The 24,727-nt window shown below is 38.0% G+C and overlaps 1 protein-coding gene across 1 annotated transcript in view; it reads left to right on the top strand.

The window, feature by feature from the left end:
- LOC133068438 (glycerophosphodiester phosphodiesterase domain-containing protein 4-like) overlaps window positions 1-24,727 on the top strand; it is a 125,541-nt gene that overhangs the window by 37,857 nt on the left and 62,957 nt on the right. Inside the window, exon 10 of the mRNA XM_061159668.1 lies at window positions 12,702-12,858. Within this exon, the coding sequence (XP_061015651.1) occupies window positions 12,702-12,858 (157 nt within the window). The remainder of the gene's footprint in view (window positions 1-12,701; window positions 12,859-24,727) is intronic.

Here is a 24,727-nt window from a genome sequence, read left to right as displayed (position 1 = left end):
ATGACTGTGGCTTTGTAGTAGAGTCTGAAGTCATGCAGGTTGATTCCTCCAGTTCCATTCTTCTTTCTCAAGATTACTTTGGCTATTTGAGGTTTTTTGTATTTCCGTACAAATTGTGAAATTATTTGTTCTAGTTCTGTGAAAAATACCGTTGGTAGCTTGATAGGGATTGCATTGAATCTATAGATTGCTTTGGGTAGAATAGCCATTTTGACAATATTGATTCTTCCAATCCATGCACACGGTATGTTTCTCCATCTGTTTGTTTCCTCTTTGATTTCTTTCATCAGTGTTTTATAGTTTTCTATGTATAGGTCTTTTGTTTCTTTAGGTAGATATACTCCTAAGTCTTTTATTCTTTTTGTTGCAATGGTGAATGGTATTGTTTCCTTAATTTCTCTTTCTGTTTTTTCATTGTTAGTATATAGGAATGCAAGGGATTTCTGTGTGTTAATTTTATATCCTGCAACTGTACTATATTCATTGATTAGCTCTAGTAATTTTCTGGTAGAGTCTTTAGGATTTTCTACGTAGAGGATCATGTCATCTGCAAACAGCGAGAGTTTCACTTCTTCTTTTCCTATCTGGATTCCTTTTACTTCTTTTTCTGCTCTGATTGCTGTGGCCAAAACTTCCAACACTATGTTGAATAGTAGTGGTGAGAGTGGGCACCCTTGTCTTGGTCCTGATTTCAGGGCAAATGCTTTCAATTTTTCACCATTGAAGGTGATGCTTGCTGTGGGTTTGTCATATATAGCTTTTATTATGTTGAGGTATGTTCCTTCTATTGCTGCTTTCTGGAGAGTTTTAATCATAAATGAGTGTTGAATTTTTCAAAGGCTTTCTCTGCATCTATTGAGATGATCATATGGTTTTTATCTTTCAATTTGTTAATGTGATGTATTACATTGATTGATTTGTGGATATTAAAGAATCCTTGAATTCCTGGGATAAAGCCCAGTTGGTCATGGTGTATGATTTTTTTAATATGTTGTTGGATTCTGTTTGCTAGAATTTTGTTAAGGATTTTTGCATCTATGTTCATCAGTGATATTGGTCTGTAGTTTTCTGTTTTTGTGGCATCTTTGTCTGGTTTTGGAATTAGGGTGATGGTGGCCTCATAGAATGAGTTTGGAAGCTTACCTTCATCTGCAATTTTCTGGAAGAGTTTGAGTAAGATAGGTGTTAGCTCTTCTCTAAATTTTTGGTAGAATTCAGCTGTGAAGCCATCTGGTCCTGGGCTTTTGTTTGCTGGAAGATTTTTGATGACAGTTTCAATTTCCTTGCTTGTGATGGGTCTGTTAAGATCTTCTATTTCTTCCTGGTTCAGTTTTGGAAAGTTATATTTTTCTAAGAATTTGTGCATTTCATCCAAGTTGTCCATTTTATTGGCATAGAGCTGCTGGTAGTAGTCTCTTATGATCCTTTGTATTTCAGTGTTGTCTGTTGTGGTCTCTCCATTTTCATTTCTAATTTTGTTAATTTGGTTCTTCTCTCTTTGTTTCTTAATGAGTCTTGCTAATGGTTTGTCAATTTTGTTTATTTTTTCAAAAAACCAGCTTTTAGCTTTGTTGATTTTTGCTATGGTCTCTTTAGTTTCTTTTGCATTTATTTCTGCCCTAATTTTTAAGATTTCTTTCCTTCTGCTAACTCTGGGGTTCTTCATTTCTTACTTCTCTAATTGCTTTAGGTGTAGAGTTAGGTTATTTATTTGGTTTTTTTCTTGTTTCTTGATGTAAGCCTGTAATGCTATGAACCTTCCCCTTAGCACTGCTTTTACAGTGTCCCATAGGTTTTGGGTTGTTGTGTTTTCATTTTCATTCATTTCTATACATATTTTGATTTCCTTTTTTATTTCTTCTATGATTTGTTGGTTATTCAGAAGCGTGTTATTTAGCCTCCATATGTTTCAAGTTTTAACAATTTTTTTCCTGTAATTGAGATCTAATCTTACTGCACTGTGGTCAGAAAAGATGACTGGAATGATTTCAATTTTTTTGAATTTTCCAAGACCAGATTTATGGCCCAGGATGTGATCTATTCTGGAGAAGGTTCTGTGTGCACTTGAGAAAAAGGTGAAGTTGATTGTTTTGGGGTGAAATGTCCTATAGATATCAATTAGGTCTAGCTGGTCCATTGTGTCATTTAAGGTTTGTGTTTCCTTGTTAATTTTCTGTTTAGTTGATCTATCCATAGTTGTGAGTAGGGTATTAAAGTCTCCCACTATTATTGTGTTACTATTAATTTCCTCTTTCATACTCGTTAGTGTTTGCCGTACATATTGCGGCGCTCCTATGTTGGGTGCATATATGTTTATAATTGTTATATCTTCTTCTTGGATTGATCCTTTGATCATTATGTAGTGTCCTTCTTTGTCTCTTTTCACATCCTTTATTTGAAAGTCTATTTTATCTGATATGAGTATTGCGACTCCTGCTTTCTTTTGGTCTCCGTTTGCATGAAATACTTTTTTCCAGCCCTTCACTTTTAGTCTGTATGTGTCTCTTGTTTTGAGGTGGGTCTCTTGTAGACAGCATATATAAGGGTCTTGTTCTTGTATCCATTCAACCAATCTTTGTCTTTTGGTTGGGGCATTCAACCCATTTACATTTAGGGTAATTATTGATAGGTGTGGTCCCATTGCCATTTACTTTGTTTTTTTGGGTTCACGTTTATACAACCTTTCTGCATTTCCTGTCTAGAGAAGATCCTTTAGCATTTGTTGAAGAGCTGGTTTGGTGGTGCTGAATTCTCTCAGCTTTTGCTTGTCTGTAAAGCTTTTGAATTCTCCTTCATATCTGAATGAGATCCTTGCTGGGTACAGTAATCTAGGTTGTAGGTTATTCTCTTTCATTACTTTCAGTACGTCCTGCCATTCCCTTCTAGCCTGGAGGGTTTCTATTGATAGATCAGCTGTTATCCTTATGGGAATCCCTTTGTGTGTTATTTGTTGTTTCTCCCTTGCTGCTTTTAAGATTTGTTCTTTGTGTTTGATCTTTGTTAATTTGATTAATATGTGTCTTGGGGTGTTTCGCCTTGGGTTTATCCTGTTTGGGACTCTCTGGGTTTCTTGGACTTGGGTGGCTATTTCCTTCCCCATTTTAGGGAAGTTTTCAGCTATTATCTCCTCGAGTATTTTCTCATGGCCTTTCTGTTTGTCTTCTTCTTCTGGGACTCCTATGATTCGAATGTTGGGGCATTTCACATTGTCCCAGAGGTCCCTGAGGTTGTCCTCATTTCTTTTGATCCTTTTTCCTTTTTTCCTGTCTGCTTCATTTATTTCCACCATTTTATCTTCTACCTCACTTATCCTATCTTCTGCCTCCATTCATCTACTCTTGGTTCTCTCCAAAGTGTTTTTGATCTAATTCATTGCATTATTCATTTTTAATTGGCTCTTTTTTATTTCTAGGTCTTTATTAAACATTTCTTGTATCTTTTCAATCTTTGTTTCCAGGCTACTTATCTGTAACTCCATTTTGTTTTCAAGATTTTGGATCATTTTTATTATCATTATTCTAAATTCTTTTTCAGGTAGATTCCCTATCTCCTCCTCTTTTGTTTGGCTTGGTGGGCATTTTTCATGTTCCTTTACCTGTTGGGTATTTCTTTGCCTTTTCATCTTGTTTAGATTGCTGTGTCTGGAGTGGGCTTTCTGTATTCTGGAGGTCTGTGGTTCCTTTTTATTGTGGAGGATTTACCCAGTGGGTGGGGTTAGACGATTGGCTTGTCAAGGTTTCCTGGTTAGGGAAGCTTGTGTCAGTGTTCTGGTGTGTGGAACTTGATTTCTTCTCTTTGGAGAGCAATGGAGTGCCCAGTAATGAGTTTTGAGATGGGTCTATGTGTTAGGTGTGACCTTGGGCAGCCTGTTTGTTGACGTTCAGGGCTATGTTCCTGTGTTGCTGGAGAATTTGTGTGGTATGTCTTGCTCTAAAACTTATTGGCTCTTGGGTGGTGGTTTCAGTGTAGGTATGGAGGCTTTTGGACAGTCACTTATTATTTAAAGTTCCATGTAGTCAGGAGTTTTCTGGTGTTCTCAGGTTTTGGGCTTAAGTCTCCTGCCTCTGGATTTCAGTTTTATTCTTCCTGTAGTCTCAGGACTTCTCCAACTATACAGCACTGATAAGAAAACTTCTAGGTTAATGGTGAAAAGATTCTCCCCCATTAGGGACACCCAGAGAGGTTCACAGAGTTACATGAAGAAGAGGAGAGGGAGGAGGGAGATAGAGATGAGCAGGAGGAGAAAAAGGGGGACTCAAGAGGAGAGAGACAGTTCTACGCAGCTGTCTGTTCCCAGAGTGTTCTCCGTAGCCCAGTCACCTACAAAGATTCACAGAATTGGATTGGGAAGAGAAGGGGAAAGGAGGAAATAGAGGTGTTCTGAGGTAGAAAACAGAGAGTCAAGATTGGGAGAGAATAATCTTCGGTTTAAAAATAGGGCTTCTCTTCTTTTTTTTTTTTTGTAAGGTTATAGTGTATTGAAAATGAAAATTAAGGAGTAGTAGAGGAGTACTAGAGGACTTTAAAAGAAATCAGAGAAAAAGAAAAATAGAAAATAGAAGAGAAAAAGGAAAGAAAAAAAAAAAAGAAGCAAAGAGAAAAAAAAAGAAAAAAAAAAGAGAAAAAAAAATTTTTTTCCCCTAATTAAAAAAATCGTGATAATCTATGGAAATGAAAGTTAAGGAGTAATGGGGGAGTAATAGGGGATTTTAAAGGAAAATAAAAGAGAAAAAAGAAAAAAGGAAAAGAAAAAGGAAAAAAAAGTAAAAATATATCTAGGAGTTTCTCTGGAGCTGTTGCGGTCAGTGTGGGTTCGGCTCAGTTTCAGATAGCTCCTCGTTCCAGCTTACACTTCTCGATATCTACAGGCCCCTTCCGGTGTAGTCAGTGTTTTCTACAGGGATTATAATCTGTTGCACCAGTCCCTTCTGAAGCGGTTCCCTTTGTTTTTTTGGCTTCTGTTGGCCGGTCTCTTCAGAGCCTCATTTCCGCCCTGACACAGGCGGGCGGAGGTGGACTCTTATTCAGGTAGCTAGTTCCGTCGCTCTGCGAGGAGGGGCCGGCGCTGTGGGGACGGGCTGGTGCTGCCGGGAGGGGCTGACGCTGCTTTCTCCGTCTGCGCTGCTCAGGCTCCCGGCTGTTCTATATGGAGCGCACCCCGTGCTGCGCGCGGTTCCAGCCCTCGGGTGTTCCACAAAAGCGTGGAACGAAAAGCTGCGCCTGCTCTCTGTGCCTTCCCCGTCAGAGCAGTCCAGGCAGCCAGGGGCTCTGTGGGCGCACTCTCCCCAGGTGTGGCGCGCCCACTCCCTTCCGCGGACCCAGTCTCAGTCTCCGCTGGCGCCAGTCGGGTGCGTGCGCCTTCTGCCCTCCGCGTCCCCAGCCCCAGTCCCCGCCCGCAGCGGCCGGGTGCCTGCGCCCTGTGTCTCGCCGCGACCTTCCCCTCCCCCCTGCCTCCTGCCTCCGGCGGGGCTGGGCGGGTCCGCAGCCTGCAAGCTCTTCTCTGGACTTTCTTGGTCTCTTTGTTCTGCGAACAGCCGGCAGTGTGTTCCGGCAGGTTAATTTTCTCTCTCTCTTTTGGTCTCCCACAGTTCAAGTTGGCAACTCACAGAAGCTCCCTCCGATTGTCCTCAGGGCACTCAGGCCCGGACCCTACCCCAAGCAATGCCGCCTAAGACTCCCTTCCTGGGACGGATCTCCGTCCTTAGCTCTTTTGTCTCACTTTTTATCTTTTATATTTTGTTCTACCTCCTTTCGAAGACAATGGGCTGCTTTTCTGGGCGCCTGTTGATCTCAGCTAGTGATCAGAAGTTGTTTTGCGAAGTTTGCTCTGCATTCAGTTATTCTTTTGATGAATTTGTAGGAGAGAAAGTGGTCTCCCCATCCTACTCCTCCGCCATCTTGGCTCCTCCCCCAACTAATTTATTTTTAATTGAAGGATAATTGCTTTACAGAATTTTGTAATTTTCTGTCAAACTTCAACATGAATCAGCCATATATATGCCCCCTCTCTCTTGAACTTTCTTCCCACTCCATCCCCATCCATCCCTATAGGTTGACACAGAGCCCCTGTTTGAGTTTCCTGAGTCATGTAGCAAATTCCCATTGACTATCTGTTTTACATATCTAAATACACAGGTTTCTTAAGCATAGTACTAATAACATAGGTATGACTATTTTAAGCATATGTACTTTTAATTCTACATCTTTCCACATTGAGATATACTTATTCACCAAAACAACAAATGTCATCTGTGTTGGTTTCCTAGAGGAATATATTATGGGGGCCTTTATTTTATCTCAATTTTTAAGAATTGTGGAAAAATAAAAAGCATAAAATGTTCAATTCAATTCAGTTGCCCAGTCATGTCTGACTCTTTGCAACCCCATGGACTGCAGCATGCCAGTCTTCCCTGTCCATCACCAATTCCCGGAGCTTACTTAAACTCATGTCCATCGAGTGGATGATGCCATCCAACCATCTTATCCTCTGTTGTTCCCTTCTCCTCCGGCTTTCAATCTTTCCCAGCATCAGGGTCTTTTCCAGTGAGTCACTTCTTTACATCAGGTGGCCAAAGTATTGGAATTTCAGCTTCAACATCAGTCCTTTCAATGAATATTCAGGACTGATTTCCTTTAGGATTGACTGGTTGGATCTCCTTGCAGTCCAAGGTACTATCAAGAGTTTTCTCCAATCCCACAGTTTGAAAGCACCAATTCTTTGGCACTCAGCTTTCTTTATGGTCCAACTCTCACATCCATACTTGACTACTCGAAAACTTTGACTAGATGGACATTTGTTGGCAAAGTAATGTCTCTGCTTTGTAATATGCTATCTAGGTTGGTCATAGCTTTTATTCCAAGGAACAAGCCTCTTTTTTTCTTTCATTTATTTTTATTAGTTGGAGGCTAATTACAATATTGTAGTGGTTTTTGTCATACATTGACATGAATCAGCCATGGATTTGCATGTATTCCCCATCCCGATCCCCCCTCCCACCTCCCTCTCTACCCGATCCCTCTGGGTCTTCCCAGTGCACCAGCCCGAGCACTTGTCTCATTCATCCAACCTGGGCTGGTGATCTGTTTCACTATAGATAATATACATGTTTCGATGCTATTCTCTCAAAACATCCCACCCTCGTCTTCTCCCACAGAGTCCAAAAGTCTGTTCTGTATATCTGTGTCTCTTTTTCTGTTTTGCATATAGGGTTATCATTACCATCTTTCTAAATTCCACATATATGTGTTAGTATACTGTAATGATCTTTATCTTTCTGGCTTACTTCACTCTGTATAATGGGCTCCAGTTTCATCCATCTCATTAGAATTGATTCAAATGAATGTTTTTTAATGGCTGAGTAATATTCCATGGTGTATATGTACCACAGCTTCCTTATCCATTCGTCTGCTGATGGGCATCTAGGTTGCTTCCATGTCCTAGCTATTATAAACAGTGCTGTGATGAACATTGGGGTACACGTGTCTCTTTCAGATCTGGTTTCCTCAGTGTGTATGCCCAGAAGTGGGGTTGCTGGGTCATATGGCAGGTCTATTTCCAGTTTTTTAAGAAATCTCCACACTGTTCTCCATAGCGGCTGTACTAGTTTGCATTCCCACCAACAGTGTAAGAGGGTTCCCTCTTCTCCACACCCTCTCCAGCATTTATTGCTTGTAGACTTTTGGATAGCAGTCATCCTGACTGGCATGATATGGTACCTCATTGTGGTTTTGATTTGCATTTCTCTGATAATGAGTGATGTTGAGCATCTTTTCATGTGTTTGTTAGCCATCTGTATGTCTTCTTTGGAGAAATGTCTGTTTAGTTCTTTGGCCCATTTTTTGATTGGGTCATTTATTTTTCTGGAATTGAGCTTCAGGAGTTGCTTGTATATTTTTGAGATTAATCCTTTGTCTGTTTCTTCATTTGCTATTATTTTCTCCCAATCTGAGGGCTGTCTTTTCACCTTACTTATAGTTTCCTTTGTAGTGCAAAAGCTTTTAAGTTTCATTAGGTCCCATTTATTTATTTTTGCTTTTATTTCCAATATTCTGGGAGGTGGGTCATAGAGGATCCTGCTGTGATTCATGTCGGAGAGTGTTTTGCCTATGTTCTCCTCTAGGAGTTTTATAGTTTCTGGCCTTACATTTAGATCTTTAATCCATTTTGAGTTTATTTTTGTGTATGGTGTTAGAAAGTGTTCTAGTTTCATTCTTTTTTTTTTTTTTTTTTGGCTTACAAATCTGGAGCTTAAATTTATTAGGAGATACTTTTCTTTCCTTTTTTTCCCTTTGTCTTGAGTTCAAGCTAGACAAGTTTTCCCATCGTCTTACAACACAGCTTTTTTTTTTATTTTTTTTTTATTTTTTTTTTAATTTTTATTATTATTTTTTTTTCCAGTGGGTTTTGTCATACATTGCTATGAATCAGCCATGGATAGTTTCATTCTTTTACAAGTGGTTGACCAGTTTTCCCAGCACCACTTGTTAAAGAGGTTGTCTTTTTTCCATTGTATATCCTTGCCTCCTTTGTCGAAGATAAGGTGTCCATAGGTTCGTGGATTTATCTCTGGGCTTTCTATTCTGTTCCATTGATCTATATTTCTGTCTTTGTGCCAGTACCATACTGTCTTGATGACTGTGGCTTTGTAGTAGAGTCTGAAGTCATGCAGGTTGATTCCTCCAGTTCCATTCTTCTTTCTCAAGATTACTTTGGCTATTTGAGGTTTTTTGTATTTCCGTACAAATTGTGAAATTATTTGTTCTAGTTCTGTGAAAAATACCATTGGTAGCTTGATAGGGATTGCATTGAATCTATAGATTGCTTTGGGCAGTATGGTCATTTTGACAATATTGATTCTTCCAATATTGATTCTTCCAATATCCATGAACATGGTATATTTCTCCATCTGTTTGTGTCCTCTTTGATTTCTTTCATCAGTGTTTTATAGTTTTCTATGTATATGTCTTTGGAACAAGCCTGTTTTAATTTCACAGCTACAGTCACAGTCTACAATGATTTTTGAGCCCAGGAAATAAAGTCTGTCACTGTTTCCATTGTTTCCCCATCTATTTGCCATGAAGTGATGGGAACGCATGCCATGATCCTTGTTTTTTGGATGTTGAGCTTTAAGACAGCTTTTTCTCTCTCCTGTTTCATTTTCACCAAGAGACTCTTTAGTTCCTCTTTGCTGTTGCCATAAAAGTGGTGTCATCTGCATGGATTATTGGTATTTCTACCAGCAATCTTGATTCCAGCTTATGCCTCATCCAGCCTGATGTTTCACATGATGTACTGTGCATAGAAGTTAAATAAGCAGAGTGACAATATACAGCTTTAATGTACTCCTTTCCAAATTTGGAACCAGTCTGTTGTTCCATGTGTGGATCTAACTGTTGCTTCTTGACATGCATACAGATTTCTCAGGAGGCAGGTAAGGTGGTCTGGTATTCCCATCTCTTGAAGAATTTTCCACAGATTGTTGTGATCCACACAGTCAAGGCTTTGGCATAGTCAATGCAGCAGAAATAGATATTTTTCTGGAACTCTCTTGCTTTGTCAATGATTCAGTGGATGTTGGCAATTTGATCTCTGGTTCCTCTGCTTTTTCTAAATCCAGCTTAAATATCTGGAATTCAGTTTATGTACTGTTGAAGCCTGGCTTGGAAAATTTTGAGCATTACTTTGTGAGCATGTGAGATGAGTGCATTTGTGTTGTAGTTTCAACATTTTTAGCATTGCCTTTCTCTGGGATTAGAATGAAAACTGACCTTTTCCAGTCCTGTGGCCACTGCTGAGTTTTCCAAATTTGCTGGCATATGGAGTGCAGCACTTTCACAGCATCATCTTTTAGGATTTGAAATAGCTCAACTGGAATTCCATCACCTCCACTAGCTTTCTTCATACTGATGCTTCCTAAGACTCACTTGACTTCAGACTCCAGGATGTCTGACTCTATGTGAGTAATCACAGCATTATGGTTATCTGGGCCATGAAGACCTTTTTTTGTATAGTTCTTCTGCACATCCTTCCCACCTCTTGTTAATATTTTCTGCTTCTGTTAGATCCACACAATTTCTGTCCTTTATGGTGCCCATCTTTGCATGAAACGTTCCCTTGGTATCCCTAATTTTATTGAATAGATCTCTAGAGTTTCCCATTCTGTTGTTTCCTCTATTTCTTTGCACTGACCACTGGGGAATGCTTTCTTATGTCTCCTTGCTATTCTTTGGAACTCTGCATTCAAATGGGTATATCTTTCCTTTTCTCCTTTTACTTTAACTTCTCTTCTCAGCTATTTTTAAGGCCTCCTTAGACAACCATTTTGCCTTTTTGCATTTCTTTTTCTTGGGGATGGTCTTGATGACTGCTTCCTGTACAATGTCACAAACCTTTGTCCATAGTTTTTCAGACACTGTGTCTATCAGATGTAATCCCTTGAATCCGTTTGTCACTTCCACTGTGTAACTGTAAGGGATTTGATTTAGGTCCTACCTGAATGGTCTAGTGGATTCCCTACTTTCTTCAATATAAGTCTGGATTTTGTAATAAGGCATTCCTGATCTGAGCCACAGTCAGCTCCAGGTCTTGATTTTGCTGATTGTATAGAGCTTCTCCATCTTTGGCTGCAAAGAATATAATCAATCTCATTTTGGTATTGACCATCTGGTGATGCCAAAACAAAAACAAGGCCCAGTTGTGGATGTGACTGATGATTAACTAAATTAAATTATTTATTTATTTTATACATTAAGATTTTTAATAATAATTTAATAATAATGTTAATATATTTTATATATTAATATTAAATCAAATAATTAAATAAATTATTTAAATAAATAGTTATTAAATTATTTAATTTAAATCATTGAATTATTATTAAATTAGTAATAAATTAACATTTATTAAATTTTAATTAATTTAAATGTAAATTCATTAACTTTATTAAATTTAATTTAAATTAATTAAAATTTAATTAATTTAATAAATATTGATTAAATTAATAATAAATTAATATTTATTAATTAAAATAAATAAATAATTTATATAATTTAATATCCTTATTTATTACTTTTATCACCTCTTTCATTTCCAAGTTTGCCATCACTGGATACTCTCTCCTGATTATAGGTATGTTTTCCTGCTTCTTCACCTGTTGGGCAAATTTTGTTTACATGCTGCACTTTGTGATTTTACCATGCTGGTTACTAAATTTTCTTGTTCTCCTTGAAAGAATTTTAGACTTTCTGTAGTAGGCAGTTAAATTGATTTGGAGATTAGTCCAATGCTTTGGAGGCTTGCTTTTAAGCTCTTTAGTGGAAGTTCTACAGTCATTCTAGTTCTAAACTATCCCCATTTCAAAAGTGTTGCCCTCTGGAGTCTCTAGAGAATGCCTGAGTAATTAATTGACATCTGTTCATTCTCACTGGATAGACTTTGAATAATTCACAGACCTAGTAGGAGGTGTCCAAATTGTCTTAGAAATTTCTGGTAATTTTTCTTTTCCTTGATCTTGGCAAGCTTCAGAGAATTTTATTCTGCAAGGGTACACTTGATATTTAGTCATAACTGAAGGAAAATCTTTATGTATTTCCATAACAATCTTCTTTTTAGCATAGCTCAATTCCCTATGGAACTCTAGTCCACAAAGTCTCTTGACTTGTCCTTCATCTGACTTTTTTTTCTCATTTCACACAATTTCTGGGTCCCTTTTAGGGTTTTTCTTCCCAGTAGTACAGTCTAGTATTCACCTGCAAGAAAAAAGCCTGGAGAATGGTAGAGCCTACTTATTTGTTTACCTTTTCTCCAAGATCATCATACTGTGCTCCCTGTTGTCCATTGGCTGAAAAAATCATTGCCTTATTTTGTTCTGTTTTCTAGTGGTTTATGGGAAGGATGCTAAGTTTCCATCCTGTTACTCTCTCATAGCCATTACAGAGCTCCCTTCTTAGGTCTTTCAATGAGAAAAGAAGAGAGATTCTTGTAGAAGCAGAGATTCTTCAAGGTAAACATCAGAAAACAAAACCAGGATCTTTTCTAATAACACCATCTGATGTGAAGTGTCTGGGGCAAGAAATACTCATGGCAGGTGCCTAGCTGGAAAATGGGCCAGAAAAACATAAGAAGATTTCCTGAGTGCCTACTTAACTATCACTCTGAGGCCCACAAGGCCTTGCCCCATCCTCACCCCATTCACTTTCCATTCATATCACTTCTATACCTATCTTTTTCCTCATTCTGAAAATTTCATGCATAGAGAAGTTATTCTTTCATCATAAACATTATTTTATACACCAGAAAAGGTTGATTCCTAGGACATTAAAATATTGACATCAACTATGAATTACTGGTACCTAGTCCCCTGATGCTGGGAGGGATTGGGGGCAGAAGGAACAGGGGACGACAGAGGATGAGATGGTTGGATGGCATCACCGACTCAATGGACATGGGTTTGAGTGGACTCCGGGAGTTGGTGATGGACAGGGAGGCTTGGTGTGCTGTGATTCATGGGGTCGCAAAGAGTTGGACACAACTGAGTGACTGAACTGAACTGAACTGAACTGAGTCCTTTGATGAGAGTTGGGTTGGAGTAAGGAACCCTAGTAAGACTTGTGACCTTGCTGGACTTTCTAAGAACCCTATCTACCAAGATGATTGAATTCAATATATTGATCCTTTCTCCTATTTTCCTCTCTGTCCACAGCTTGGATGAGGTGGCTTTTCTCATGCATGATTATGACTTGAGAAGAACAACCAATATCTTGGACGTCATGCCAAATGCCTCCCACACACACAGTAGCTTTTTTTATTGGGATTTCCTGTCAACTCTGAATGCAGGCAAATGGTTTTCAGATTCATGGGTAAGACGCATTTCCTGGGTCCAAAACCCTGCATTTACTCTCTCTTGTATGGTCATGTGCTACTCTTGGAGATAAATACAGTGTGTACAGCTGTAATTTTGATGCAAGTGTGAAGGTTTTTACTTGAGAGAGTTGGAGAACATTTCATGCAAAGGTACCATTTGAGCTAAAATAAGATCATTTTTAAGGGGAACCAAGGGCAATGATAGTGATTTGTTTCAGAGATTATACTATAATGGACAAGAGGGGATATGAAGTATGTGTGTGTGTGTGTGTATGAGTGTGTAAGAAAGAAGAAGGGAAAAAGTGGTAGGGAGGAGAAGGGAGAGATAGATTGAGAGAAGAATCAGGAAAATATGTTATAACGAGACTATAGTGAAGTCGCTCAGTCGTGTCCGACTCCTTGTGACCCCATGGACTGTAGCCTACCAGGCTCCTCAGTCCATGGGATTTTCCAGGCAAGAGTACTAGAGTGGGTTGCCATTTCAGCAGTGCTTAAATAACAAGTTAGAGTGTTTAGAATTATCCTAAGTATTTTAAATGGGTAAAACAAAAGGTCAAATTTGTATGTGATGAAAGTCAAGCCTGACTTTCTCAGAATTATTCTCAGAATAGTTAAAGAAAACAAAAAAAACTTACATTTTCCAGGTTATTATATGTCTAGAGGGAATCCACATGAACTAGGTTTTATCAATCAGATATACTCATTTTTAAAAATTAATTAATTTTAATTGAAGGCTAATTACAGTATTGTGGTGGTTTTTGCATTTTGAGTCTTTGATTTTGATAGCAAATATATGAGAAGCAAGCATTCATATTACTAGCACCTATGGCAGCAGAGCTAGGATAGTTGGGGGCAGCTGTGGTAATAGCTCTCCTATCAGGTAATTGTGTAATCGGGGAAACAAATTTTCAAAACTTTTGATTATGTACTAGGAATTTTATTTATATTTAATGTTAATCTAGAGGACAAATTTAATCTTTTTTCATAATAAAAATGTGAAAAGTAAAGAATTATGTGAGGGTAGATTTATCCCCTTCAAACTCATTCTATGAACTAGTGTTAATATAAGAAATAGCTGAAGATTGATTTGTAATGACTGTATTACCTCAGAATACTTATTTTCATATGAGTATATAGCCTATAAGCACTGTTACCATGTGTGAAAGTAATAGGATCAATCTGATAGTATGGGTTTCTGTGTGTAGGCTCTGTATATATCTCGTCATACGTGAATAGACACACAGAAACTAGAGATGCTTCATTAGAATGTATGTATATATTGGCTTAGTTAGCCATAGATGATGTATGTTCCATATGAAAAGACTATTACTGCATCTATTTTGTAACATATGGCTGGTAAAAGTCACACTGGTAAGTGGTGTGATTGAATATGTTATTGTAATAAATTTTGGTGGCTTCTTTTAGGATTAACAGTTTCCTGTCAGCATATTTAGATGGTATGCTTGCAGTGCTTTGTTTTGCTATTGCTTTGGCTACTGAGGAGTATCCTGAGACCTCAGCTTCAAATATGGTTATCTGAGTGCAAGTAATAGTTGTTCAGTCATGGTTAACTCTTTGTGACCCCATGGGCTGTAGCCTACCAGACTCCAGGTTCGACTGTGGAACTTTGCTTGCATGCTGTGTGTTCGCAGGTGGTCAGAGTGATGATAGCACGTAATTTAAAGATTCGGATGTTTGGATAATTTTCCATAGCAAGATAAATTGGTTTTCTTTGTGAAATGTATTCTGGGTTGCTCTTCATTTGGATGGGTATCATTTACGGTGGTGAGTTGATGATTATTTATTAGTATATTTGTTCTTCTTGAGATTTCTTGTGAAAATTAAGTAGTTAATCTGATCAGTAGTGAAATAAAAATAGATACAGAAATTCTAGGAGTTGTCCCTGGAAACTTAGCTGAGTTCCCCTTTCTCCAGTAAAACCAACCTTTATGTGGAACATTTTTATATCCTTTTTGTGAAAGTATATATCTCAAAATTACAGAGATATAATTCTCATACATATAGATAATAAGCAGGGTATACATTTTAATTAACATGTTAATGTAGGAACAAAAAGGATGACAAAACCCACTCAAAAGAAAAGTGAGAAACCAATATGCAAATACTCAGTACAACAAAGTAATGCTGAAATTACATTGCTAAGTTGGATACAAATCTAGTGTATTATTTTGGTTAATATACTCTGTGACAATAAAGTTTACTTTTAGAGTTCTCTATCAAAACTCATTTGCATCTTGACTGGACAAAAATATTTTCCTCTTTTATCAGTTTTATAGAAGTCAACATCTAGCTTTATATTGTCTGTCCCTAATTAATAGTAAATAATTCAAAGAAAGGTACATTCCCCTAAGAATCCAATGACACTTAGATGTGCCTGGTAAGAAAAAGTGCTACCCTGATGCTGGAGGGTTCAACAAGTCTTAATTCTGAGTTTTGAATAATTTAGGCCCTCTCTTGTGATCATAAATAAACTCTGTAGATTATTTAGAGGCTGGTCTTGTTGTGATTTTGTATTATTTGGCTTTGTTGATTTACATCAGTGCAGTTAAAAGGGTCAGTTAACACACATAAAGTTCCTTGTATAATCAGCAAATCTAGAGCCAGATTGTGTTAAACAACTACTAAGGCTATTAAATGAGGTTCTGTCTAGAGAGTATATAGAGAAATCTAGAATTTTGCTTTTAATAGTCCCTATCATTCCAGAGATCTCTTTCTCACTACTACTTTAAAAATTAGAAGTTCACTTGAACCAGTTTTCACATGTATAGCTACAAATATGGGCAAATTTCTCTCTCCTTTTCCTGCTCATCATTGATCTTTCTTACTACCTGTAATGCTGAGACAATGTGCAACAAGGGACACCATTACAGTTTGCCGAGGACGGTGTGTATACATTGGTACCAAATACCAATTATATGTGCATCCTTAGTGGGGATTGGGGGCTTGTCATGTCAGATTGAATGACATGTAATCCGAAATATGATCTTCAGATATGACATTGACAACACAATTTTTCCAGTTATATCCCAGTGTAAAGGGGGGCATATTTCTATTCAATTTTATGTAGATGACTGCATTGCCCTGAAACATAGTGACTCAATAAAAAGAATTTGTACCTGAATTCTGAGAGGTGGTGAGAACAAGTTACTAAATATTGGATTGGCCAAAAAGCTCCTTCAGTTATTAAGTAAAAATGGAACACACATTTTAAATTTTTACCAAGATGTTTATTGAACACCATATTGACCTTTTTGTCCCACTACCTTCTGCCATTTTTCTGGCAACTTTGTAATTCTGTCTTCCAAAACTTTTTATCTTTCTGAGCAAAGAACTGTTCCTTATGCAGTCTTTCAGGGAAATGAATTTTTTTTCCCCTAAAAGAATTTTGTGAAGACTGAAATCAATGGAAATCCAAAGGCGCAGTGTCTGGTGAATATGGCAATTGAATCAGAACTTGCCAGCCAAGCTGTAACAGTTTTTGCCTGATCATCAAATAAATGTGCAGTCTTACATTACCCTGTTGGAAGATTATTTTCTGTTGACTAATTCTGGATGCCTTTCATTGAATGCTGTTTTCAGTTAGTCTAACTGGGAGCAGTGCTTGTTGGAATTTATTGTTTGCTTTTCCTGAAGAAGCTCATACTGGAGGACTCCCTTCCAATCCCACTATATACACAATGTCACATTCTATAGGTGAGGACCAACCTTTGGTATGGTTGATGGTGGTTCATTTTGCTTGTGCTTGATCTCTTCTGTTCCACATTATTGTACAGTATCCACTTTTCATCATCCATCACAACTGGTTTTAGGGAATGTTTTTGTTATGTTTAAGTAGAGAGTTGCATGAAATATTTTCAAGAAAATCTTTTTCACGTAATTTATGTAGAACCCAAGCATCAAAGCAATAAACATAATCAAGTTAGTGAAAATGATTTTGAGTGCTTGATTTGGATATTTTGAGTAAGTCGGCTATCTCTTTGTGGTGTAACTTTGTTCTTAATTAATGTCTTGATTTGATTACTATCAATTTCAACTAGTCTCCTGTCCAGTGAGAAATCTCCAGCACTAAATTTCACATACCACTTTTGACATGTTCCATCAGTCACAGCACCTTCTCCATACACTGCACATTTTGGGGGGCATGTTTCAGTTGTGCTTTTGCCTTTCTTGAAATAATAAAAGTATAATATGCTAAAAATTTTGCTCTTTTGATTCCATCTTCCATATTAAAATAGCTACACAATTTCTGTATGATTCAGGGAACTCAGATCTGGTGCTCTGTAACAGCATAGAGGGATGGGATGGGGTGGGAGGTGGGAGGGAGGTTCATGAGGGAGGGGACATATGTAATACCTATGGCTGATTCATGCTGATATGTGGCAGAAAACAGCACAATTTTTAAAAGTTATTATGATGGATTAAAAATAAAATAGCTACATAAAAATTCACCAATTTTGATAAGTTTTTAAAAAAAATGCACACTGATATGACAGCAGTCACAATAGAACCTAAGAAAATTGTTTTGAATGAAGTTTAAAGACAGCTAATTGCTTCTAGAGCCATCTTATGGGAAAAGACCAATGAACCTTTTGGCCACCCCAATATTTATTATGTTATGCCTTCTTGATGTTTTTACCCTTTTATCATTACATCATGACTTTTTGTACCTTGTTATTATTTTGCCTTGAGATTTATTTTTTGGGGCATAAGTATGACTATACCTGCTTTCTTTTATTTACCATTCGCTTGGAATATCATCTTCAGTTCTTTCATTTTGAGTCTGTATGTATCTTTAGGATTGAAAAAAGTGTCCTGAAGATACCATGCAGTTCAGTCTTGATTTTTAATCCGCCCCACCACTCTGTGCCTTTTGATTTGGTGAGTTCAATCCATTTACATCTCAGATGATTGTTGATATGTAATAATATACTACTGTGAATTTATCTTCTGTTTTTTGATTGTTTCGTATCTCTATTGCTTCTTTTTTCTTGTGTTTCTGTCTTTTTAATTGGTGGTTTTTCATGGTTATTTGCTCAGTTTTCCTCGTTATGTTTGCTGTCTGTACTCTAGATTTTTGTTTTCTGAGTACTATGAGGTTTGAATAGAAAATCTTTCTTGTAGTTTGAATAGTTCTTTTCCTGTTGACAGCAATTTGTCTTAACTTGCTGTCCTCCCTTTTTATATTTTTACTGTAGAAATTTTGTCTCTTTATTCTGTGAGTTTTTTGCTACACTGTGGCAGCTATAGTTATTTTCAAAGCTCTTTCCTTTAATCTTTATGTTTAGTGTTTACCACTCTATTCTAAACTTGAGTTACAGTTTTCTCCCTTAACTGAGAACTGTGTATACTTTTATCTTCTCATTTCAGGTGGAAGAGCTCCTGTCAACATTTCTTGTAAGGCAGATTTAGTGGTGAAGGACTCTTTCAGCGTTGTTTGTCTGGGAGAGCCTGAATTTCTCCTTCATATCTAAAGAATAACTTTGTTAGAGTGTTCTGGGCAAGCGTTTTTAAATCTTTCAATACTTTCAGTATGTCATTGCACTCTTTCCTGGCCTATCGAGTTGTGGCTGGTAGTCTAATGGGGGGTTCCTTTGGGCAATACTTAATTCCCCCTCCCCCTGCCCCGGTTTCCTTTATTTATCACTGACCCTCACACCTTGATTATAATGTGTCTTGGAGAAGGTCGTTTTACACTGAGATAAGGTGATCTATTAGCTTTGTGGGTTTGTATCTGGATTTGTACCTGGATTTGTCCAAAGACAAAGACCTGGATTTGTCTGTTTTTGCCCAGGTTTGGGAAGTCCCCAGCTGTTACTTCTTTACGTAAATGCTGGGCCACCTTTTTCTTCTCTTATTTTGGTACACCCATTATATGTATTTTGGCTGTCCTAATGAATGTGATAATGTTTCTTCACTTTTTAAAAAATCTTAGTTCTCTCTCCTCTTCCACCCAAAACATTTGTAGATTCCCTTCTTCCAGGTCATTTATTGTTTCATTTGATTTGTTCTATTTCAAAGACTTTCTCATGCATTCTTCATTGTATTTGTTGAGTTCTTAAGCTCCAGAATTTGGGTTTGATCTTTTTTAAGAATTGAAAAATTCCCCAAATTAAAACACACAGTTCAGTTCAGTCGCTCAGTCGTGTCTGACTCTTTGCAACCCCATGAACTGCAGCACGCCAGGCCTCCCTGTCCATCACCAACTCCCGGAGTTTACTCAAACTCATGTCCATCGAGTCGGTGATGCCATCCAACCATCTCATCCTCTGTCATCCCCTTCTCCTCCTGCCCCCAATCCCTCCCAGCATCAGGGTCTTTCCCAGTGAGTCAACTCTTCGCATGAGGTGGCCAAAGCATTGGAGTTTCAGCTTCAGCATCAGTCCTTCCAATGAACACCCAGGACTTATCTTCTTTATGATGGACTGGTTGGCTCTCCTTGCAGTCCAAGGGACTCTCAAGAGTCTTCTCCAACACAACAGTTCAAAAGCGTCAATTCTTTGGTGCTCAGCTTTCTTCACAATCCAACTCTCACATCCATACATGACCACTGGAAAAACCGTAGCCTTGACTAGATGGACCTTTGTTGGCAAAGTAATGTCTCTGCTTTTTAATATGCTGTCTAGTTTGGTCATAACTTTCCTTCCAAGGAGTAAGCGTCTTTTAATTTCATGGCTGCAATCACCATCTGCAGTGATTTTTGGAGCCCAGAAAAATAAAGTCTGACACTGTTTCCAGTTTCCCCATCTATTTGCCATGAAGTGATGGGACCAGATGCCATGATCTTAGTTTTCTGAATGTTGAGCTTTAAGCCAACTTTTTCATTCTCCTCTTTCACTTTCATCAAGAGGCTCTTTAGTTCCTCTTCACTTTCTGCCATAAGGGTGGTATCATCTGCATATCTGAGGTTATTGATATTTCTCCTGGCAATCTTGATTCCAGCTTGTGCTTCTTCCAGCCCAGTGTTTCTCATGATGTACTCTGCATATAAGTTAAATTAGCAGGGTGATAATATACAGCCTTGATGTTCTCCTTTTCCTATTTGGAACCAGTCTGTTGTTCCATGTCCAGTTCTAACTGTTGCTTCCTGACCTGCATATAGGTTTCTCAAGAGGCAGGTCAGGTGGTCTGGTATTCCCATCTCTTTCAGAATTTTCCACAGTTTACTGTGATCCACACAGTCAAAGGCTTTGGCATAGTCAATAAAGCAGAAATAGATGTTTTTCTGGAACTCTCTTGCTTTTTCGATGATCCAGTGGATGTTGGCAATTTGATCTCTGGTTCTTCTGCCTTTTCTAAAACCAGGTTGAACATCTGGAAGTTCTTGGTTCACGTATTGCTGAAGCCTGGCTTGGAGAATTTTGAGCATTACTTTATTAGCGTGTGAGATGAATGTAATTGTGTGGTAGTTTGAGCATTCTTTGGGATTGCCTTTCTTAGGGATTGGAATGAAAACTGACACACAGAGACACCTCTAAATAACCCATAGAGAAAGTGGGAAATCTCAGAGAAAATTAGATATATTTTGAATTGAATGCAAGAAAATACAACATTGGGACTCCCCTGGTGTTCTAGTTACCAGTGCAGGGAACCCAGGTTTGATCCGTGGTCTGAGAAGATCCAACATGCCCTGGATCAGGTAAGCCACATTTGCCATAACTGCTGAGCCCATATGCCGCAGCTACTGAGGCCTGCATGCCTCGAGCCTATGCTTGACAATGGAAAGCCACTGCAATGAGAAGCTCGTGCACTGTAAAGAAGAGTAGCCCCCCTTAGCTGCAATTAGAGAAGGCCTGTGCATTGAGCAATGAAGACGCAGCACAGCCAAAAATAAATATTTAAAAAATTGGTGGAAAGCAACTACGGCAGTGATTAGAGAAAAACTCCTAGGATTATCTGTTTATATTAGGAAAGAAGAATATCAATAAAAAAATCTAAGCTTCCTCTTTGATAAGCTAGAAAAAGAGGGTCAAATTTAACTTGTGATAAGCAGAAGAGAAAAAAGAATAAACGACACGAATCGGTGAAATGGGAACAGAGAAAAAGTAAACCTCAATGAAACAAAAGCTTATTCTTTAAAGAGATCAACAAAATTGATAAACATCTGGTCAACTGACCAAGACAAAAAGAGGAAACACACAAATTTCCAACATTGGGAAGGAAAGAATGTGCTTTAGTACGGACCCTCTAGTCATTAACAATGGTAAAATGGAAGTGAACAGTGGAATTGGCTCACATTGGTTCAAGGACAAAATATTACATTTCACATCTTTCAGAACCAGTTGTTAATCCAGTTATGAAATTGGGCATGGTTGTAGTATTTAAGTAACAAAAGTTGGCAAACTCTCTAAATCAGGTGTTTATATTCCTGGAGAGCCCTTTGCATACTATAGTCTAGGAACAACACCATGCACATAAATCTGCTAGTTTAGATGAAATGGAACAGTTCTCTGTATCATGAAAATTCAATTAACAATCAAGTTAAGAAAAAAGAATTTTATTTGAGCCAAACTGAAGATTTTATTTGAGCCAAACGCAGGAGACAGACTCTCAGAAGATCTGAGAACTGTTGCAGTGATTGATGTTGAAGACACAACCATATATGTTTATGAGACAAATCATCATACATCAAAATGACATGCTGACATTTTACATAATATTCCCCAAAGATAAATAGTCCAGATAAGCACATATAAAGTGAGTAGCAAGTCACCGTGAACCCTTACAGAGTTGGGAAAGAAAACTAATCTTTTAAGAAGTTACATTGATAACATCAGAAGAAAAGCAAAAAATGATCTTTACAGCTGAGCAGGCGTTCCCACCTTTGAGGAGATCTGGTTGATGTACAAGGCAGAGGCACATTGTATGTTAAAGGAGTGGGGTGAGGGGAAGGAGGCCCAAAGGACAGAGAAAGAGCATTTTATCCTTAAATTTTCTTTTCCTGCCTTAAAATACAAATTTTTATCTTTTGAAAAACTCAATAAGAAATATATAACCTAAACAGTGTTATATATCTATTAAAGAAACTGAGTTTGTAGTGTAAAAACTTCCAGCAGAAAATTCCAGGTGCATTTGTGCTCACTTGTGAATTCTATGATGTGTACAAGAAAAAATTATACTGATTCTATAAGTATCTTCTAGAAAATCCAGCAAGAGAGGATAATTCCCTGTGTAAATTAGATAAACCCAGTATTTCTCTGATAGCAAATCTGTAAAAAGGCATTTTAAGAAATCTAAAGACTGGTACCCCTCACGAATATAGATAGAAATATCCTCAAAAAATCCAACAACATGTAAAAAGCAGAACATATATTGATCAAAGGGTTTTTTTTTTTCATGAGAATGCAAGGTTGGTGTTTACAGTTTAAAAATGAATGATTTTTTTTATCATGTTAACATACACAAAGAAGAAAGTCATATAATCTCAATACATGCAGAAAGATCATTTGATAAAATTCAGCTTTGTTCTTTAAAAAAAACTGTGTAGATTAAAAATAGAAAGTTTTTTAACTTGTTAGAGGTAATCTATTATATACTTATAGCTGTCATTATACTAATGGTGAAAGACTGAATTAATACATTTTCCATAAGACTTGGAAAAAGAGAGATTGTCTTACCAATCAATTCAACATTATATTGAGTCCTCACCAGTACAATAGGGAGTAAATAGGCATAGCTGTTGGAAAGGAAGAAATAAAATTATTTCTATTTGAAGAGGACCTGATTGTATAACATCCCTGGGAATCTATAACAATATCTAAGAACTGAGTTTAGTCTGGACATGAATACAAGGTCAATATTTACAGAAAAAACAAACCCCCAAAACCTTACTCTAGTCAGAGAGGACTTCCGGTTTCCACTTTGACCTACGAAGAGCTTGAAAGTTGTCAATCCTATCCTTAAAACAAGAGAACAAAGCCAACTTGAAAAGAAATGACTCTTAGATCTATCTGAGAAATGAAGTCACAAGGTAAAGCAGCCCTCTGAAATCTGGAGAGACAGATGAGTGGAGAATCACAACCAAAATCAAGTTTCCAGAAGTAGAAGCCGCTGGAGCCAGCAGCAGGTACAAGTAGTTTACGTAGGAGGTTATTTTGAATAATTACTGGAAGCTGAGTGTGGACTATCTTGAGACTTAAAAACTCTTGCAGGCCTAGTTTTATACAGGCCCCCATATTTTATGGCTTTTCCTTCCAGGAACTCCATCAGGTTCTTGTAGTTAAGAGTGAGGAAAAACAAACAAAAACCCTCTCCTGTTTTGGGCTGGAGGAGGAGAAAGTAGCTCTTAAAAAAATTTTTTTTTAATTGCAGAATAATTACTTTACAGTATTATGATGGTTTTTGCCATACATCTGTATGAATCAGCTGTAGGCAAACATGTGTGCCTTCCATCCTGAATCCCTCTCCCACCTCCTTCCCCACCCCAGCCCTCCAGGTTGTCACAGAGCACCAGCTTTATGTACCCCGTGTTATACATCAAACTCCCACTGACTATCTGTTTACATACGGTAATGTATGTTTCAATGGTATTACCTCAAATCATCCCACCTTCTCCTTCTTCCACTGAGTCCAAAAGTCTCTTCTTTATGTCTGTGCCTCCTTTGCTGTCCTACATGTAGGAGTGTTGGTACCATCTTTCTAGATTCCATATATGTGTGTTAATATATGACATTTATTGTTCTCTTTCTGACTTACTTGACTCGGTATAATAGGCTCAGGGTTCATCCACCTCATTAGAACTGACTCAAATGTGTTTCTTTTTATAGCTTAGTAATATTCCCTTGTGCATATGTGCCACAACTGCCTTGTGTTCCCCAGGTGGCGCCAGAGGTAAACAACCCACCTGCTAATGCAGGTTAGATGTAATAGATGTAGGCTCAATCCCTGGGTCAGGAAGATCCCCTGGAGGAGGGAATGGCAACCCACTCTAGCATTCTTGCCTGGAAAATCCCATGGACAGAGGAGCCTGGCAAGCTGCAGTCCATAGTCTTGCACAGAGATGGACATGACTGAAGCGCACCCATGCACCGTAACTTCCTTACCCATTCATCTGCCGATGGACATCTAGGTTGCTTCCATGTCCTAGCTATTGTAAATAGTGCTGCATTAAACACAAGGGTATGGTTTCCTCAGGGTATATGCTCAGTAGTGGGTTTGCTGGGTCCTGTGGTAGTTTTATTTCTAGGTTTTTTAAGGAATCTCCATACTCTCCTCCACAGTAGTTGTATCTGTTTGCATTCATACCAACAGTTTAAGAGAGTTCCCTTTTCTTCCTACCCTCTCTAGCATTTATTGTCTGTAGACATTTTGATCATGGCCATTCTGACTTGCATGAGATGATACTTCATTGTGGTTTTGATTTGCATTTCTGTAATAATGAGTGATGTTGAGCATCTTTTCATGTGTTGGTTAGCCATCTGTATGTTTTCTCTGGAGAAATGTCTGTTTAGGTCTTTTGCCCACTTTTTGATTGGGTTGTTTATTTTTCTAGTAGTGAGCTGCATCAACTGCTTGTTTATTTTGGAGATTGATTCTTTGCCAGTTGTTTTGTTTGCTATTATTTTCTCCCATTCTGAGGGTTGTCATTTCACCTTGCTTAGAATTTCCTTCCTTGTGCAAAAGCTTTTAAGTACAATTAGGTCCCATTTGCTTATTTTTGTCAATACATCATGTTCTCCATTACAAAGTGCTTCCAAGGGGAACCACTTTCAGTCAATTCAGTCACTCAGTTGAGTCCGACTCTTTGTGACCCCATGAATCGCAGCACACCAGGCCTCCCTGTCCATCACCAACTCCTGGAGTTTACTCAAACTCATGTCCATCGAGTCAGTGATGCCATCCAGCCAT

This window comes from Dama dama, chromosome 2 (assembly GCF_033118175.1).
Source record: "Dama dama isolate Ldn47 chromosome 2, ASM3311817v1, whole genome shotgun sequence".
Taxonomy (NCBI): Eukaryota; Metazoa; Chordata; class Mammalia; order Artiodactyla; family Cervidae; genus Dama; species Dama dama.
Note: the sequence above shows the minus strand (reverse complement) of the source record. Positions and strands in the feature narration are given on the sequence as shown.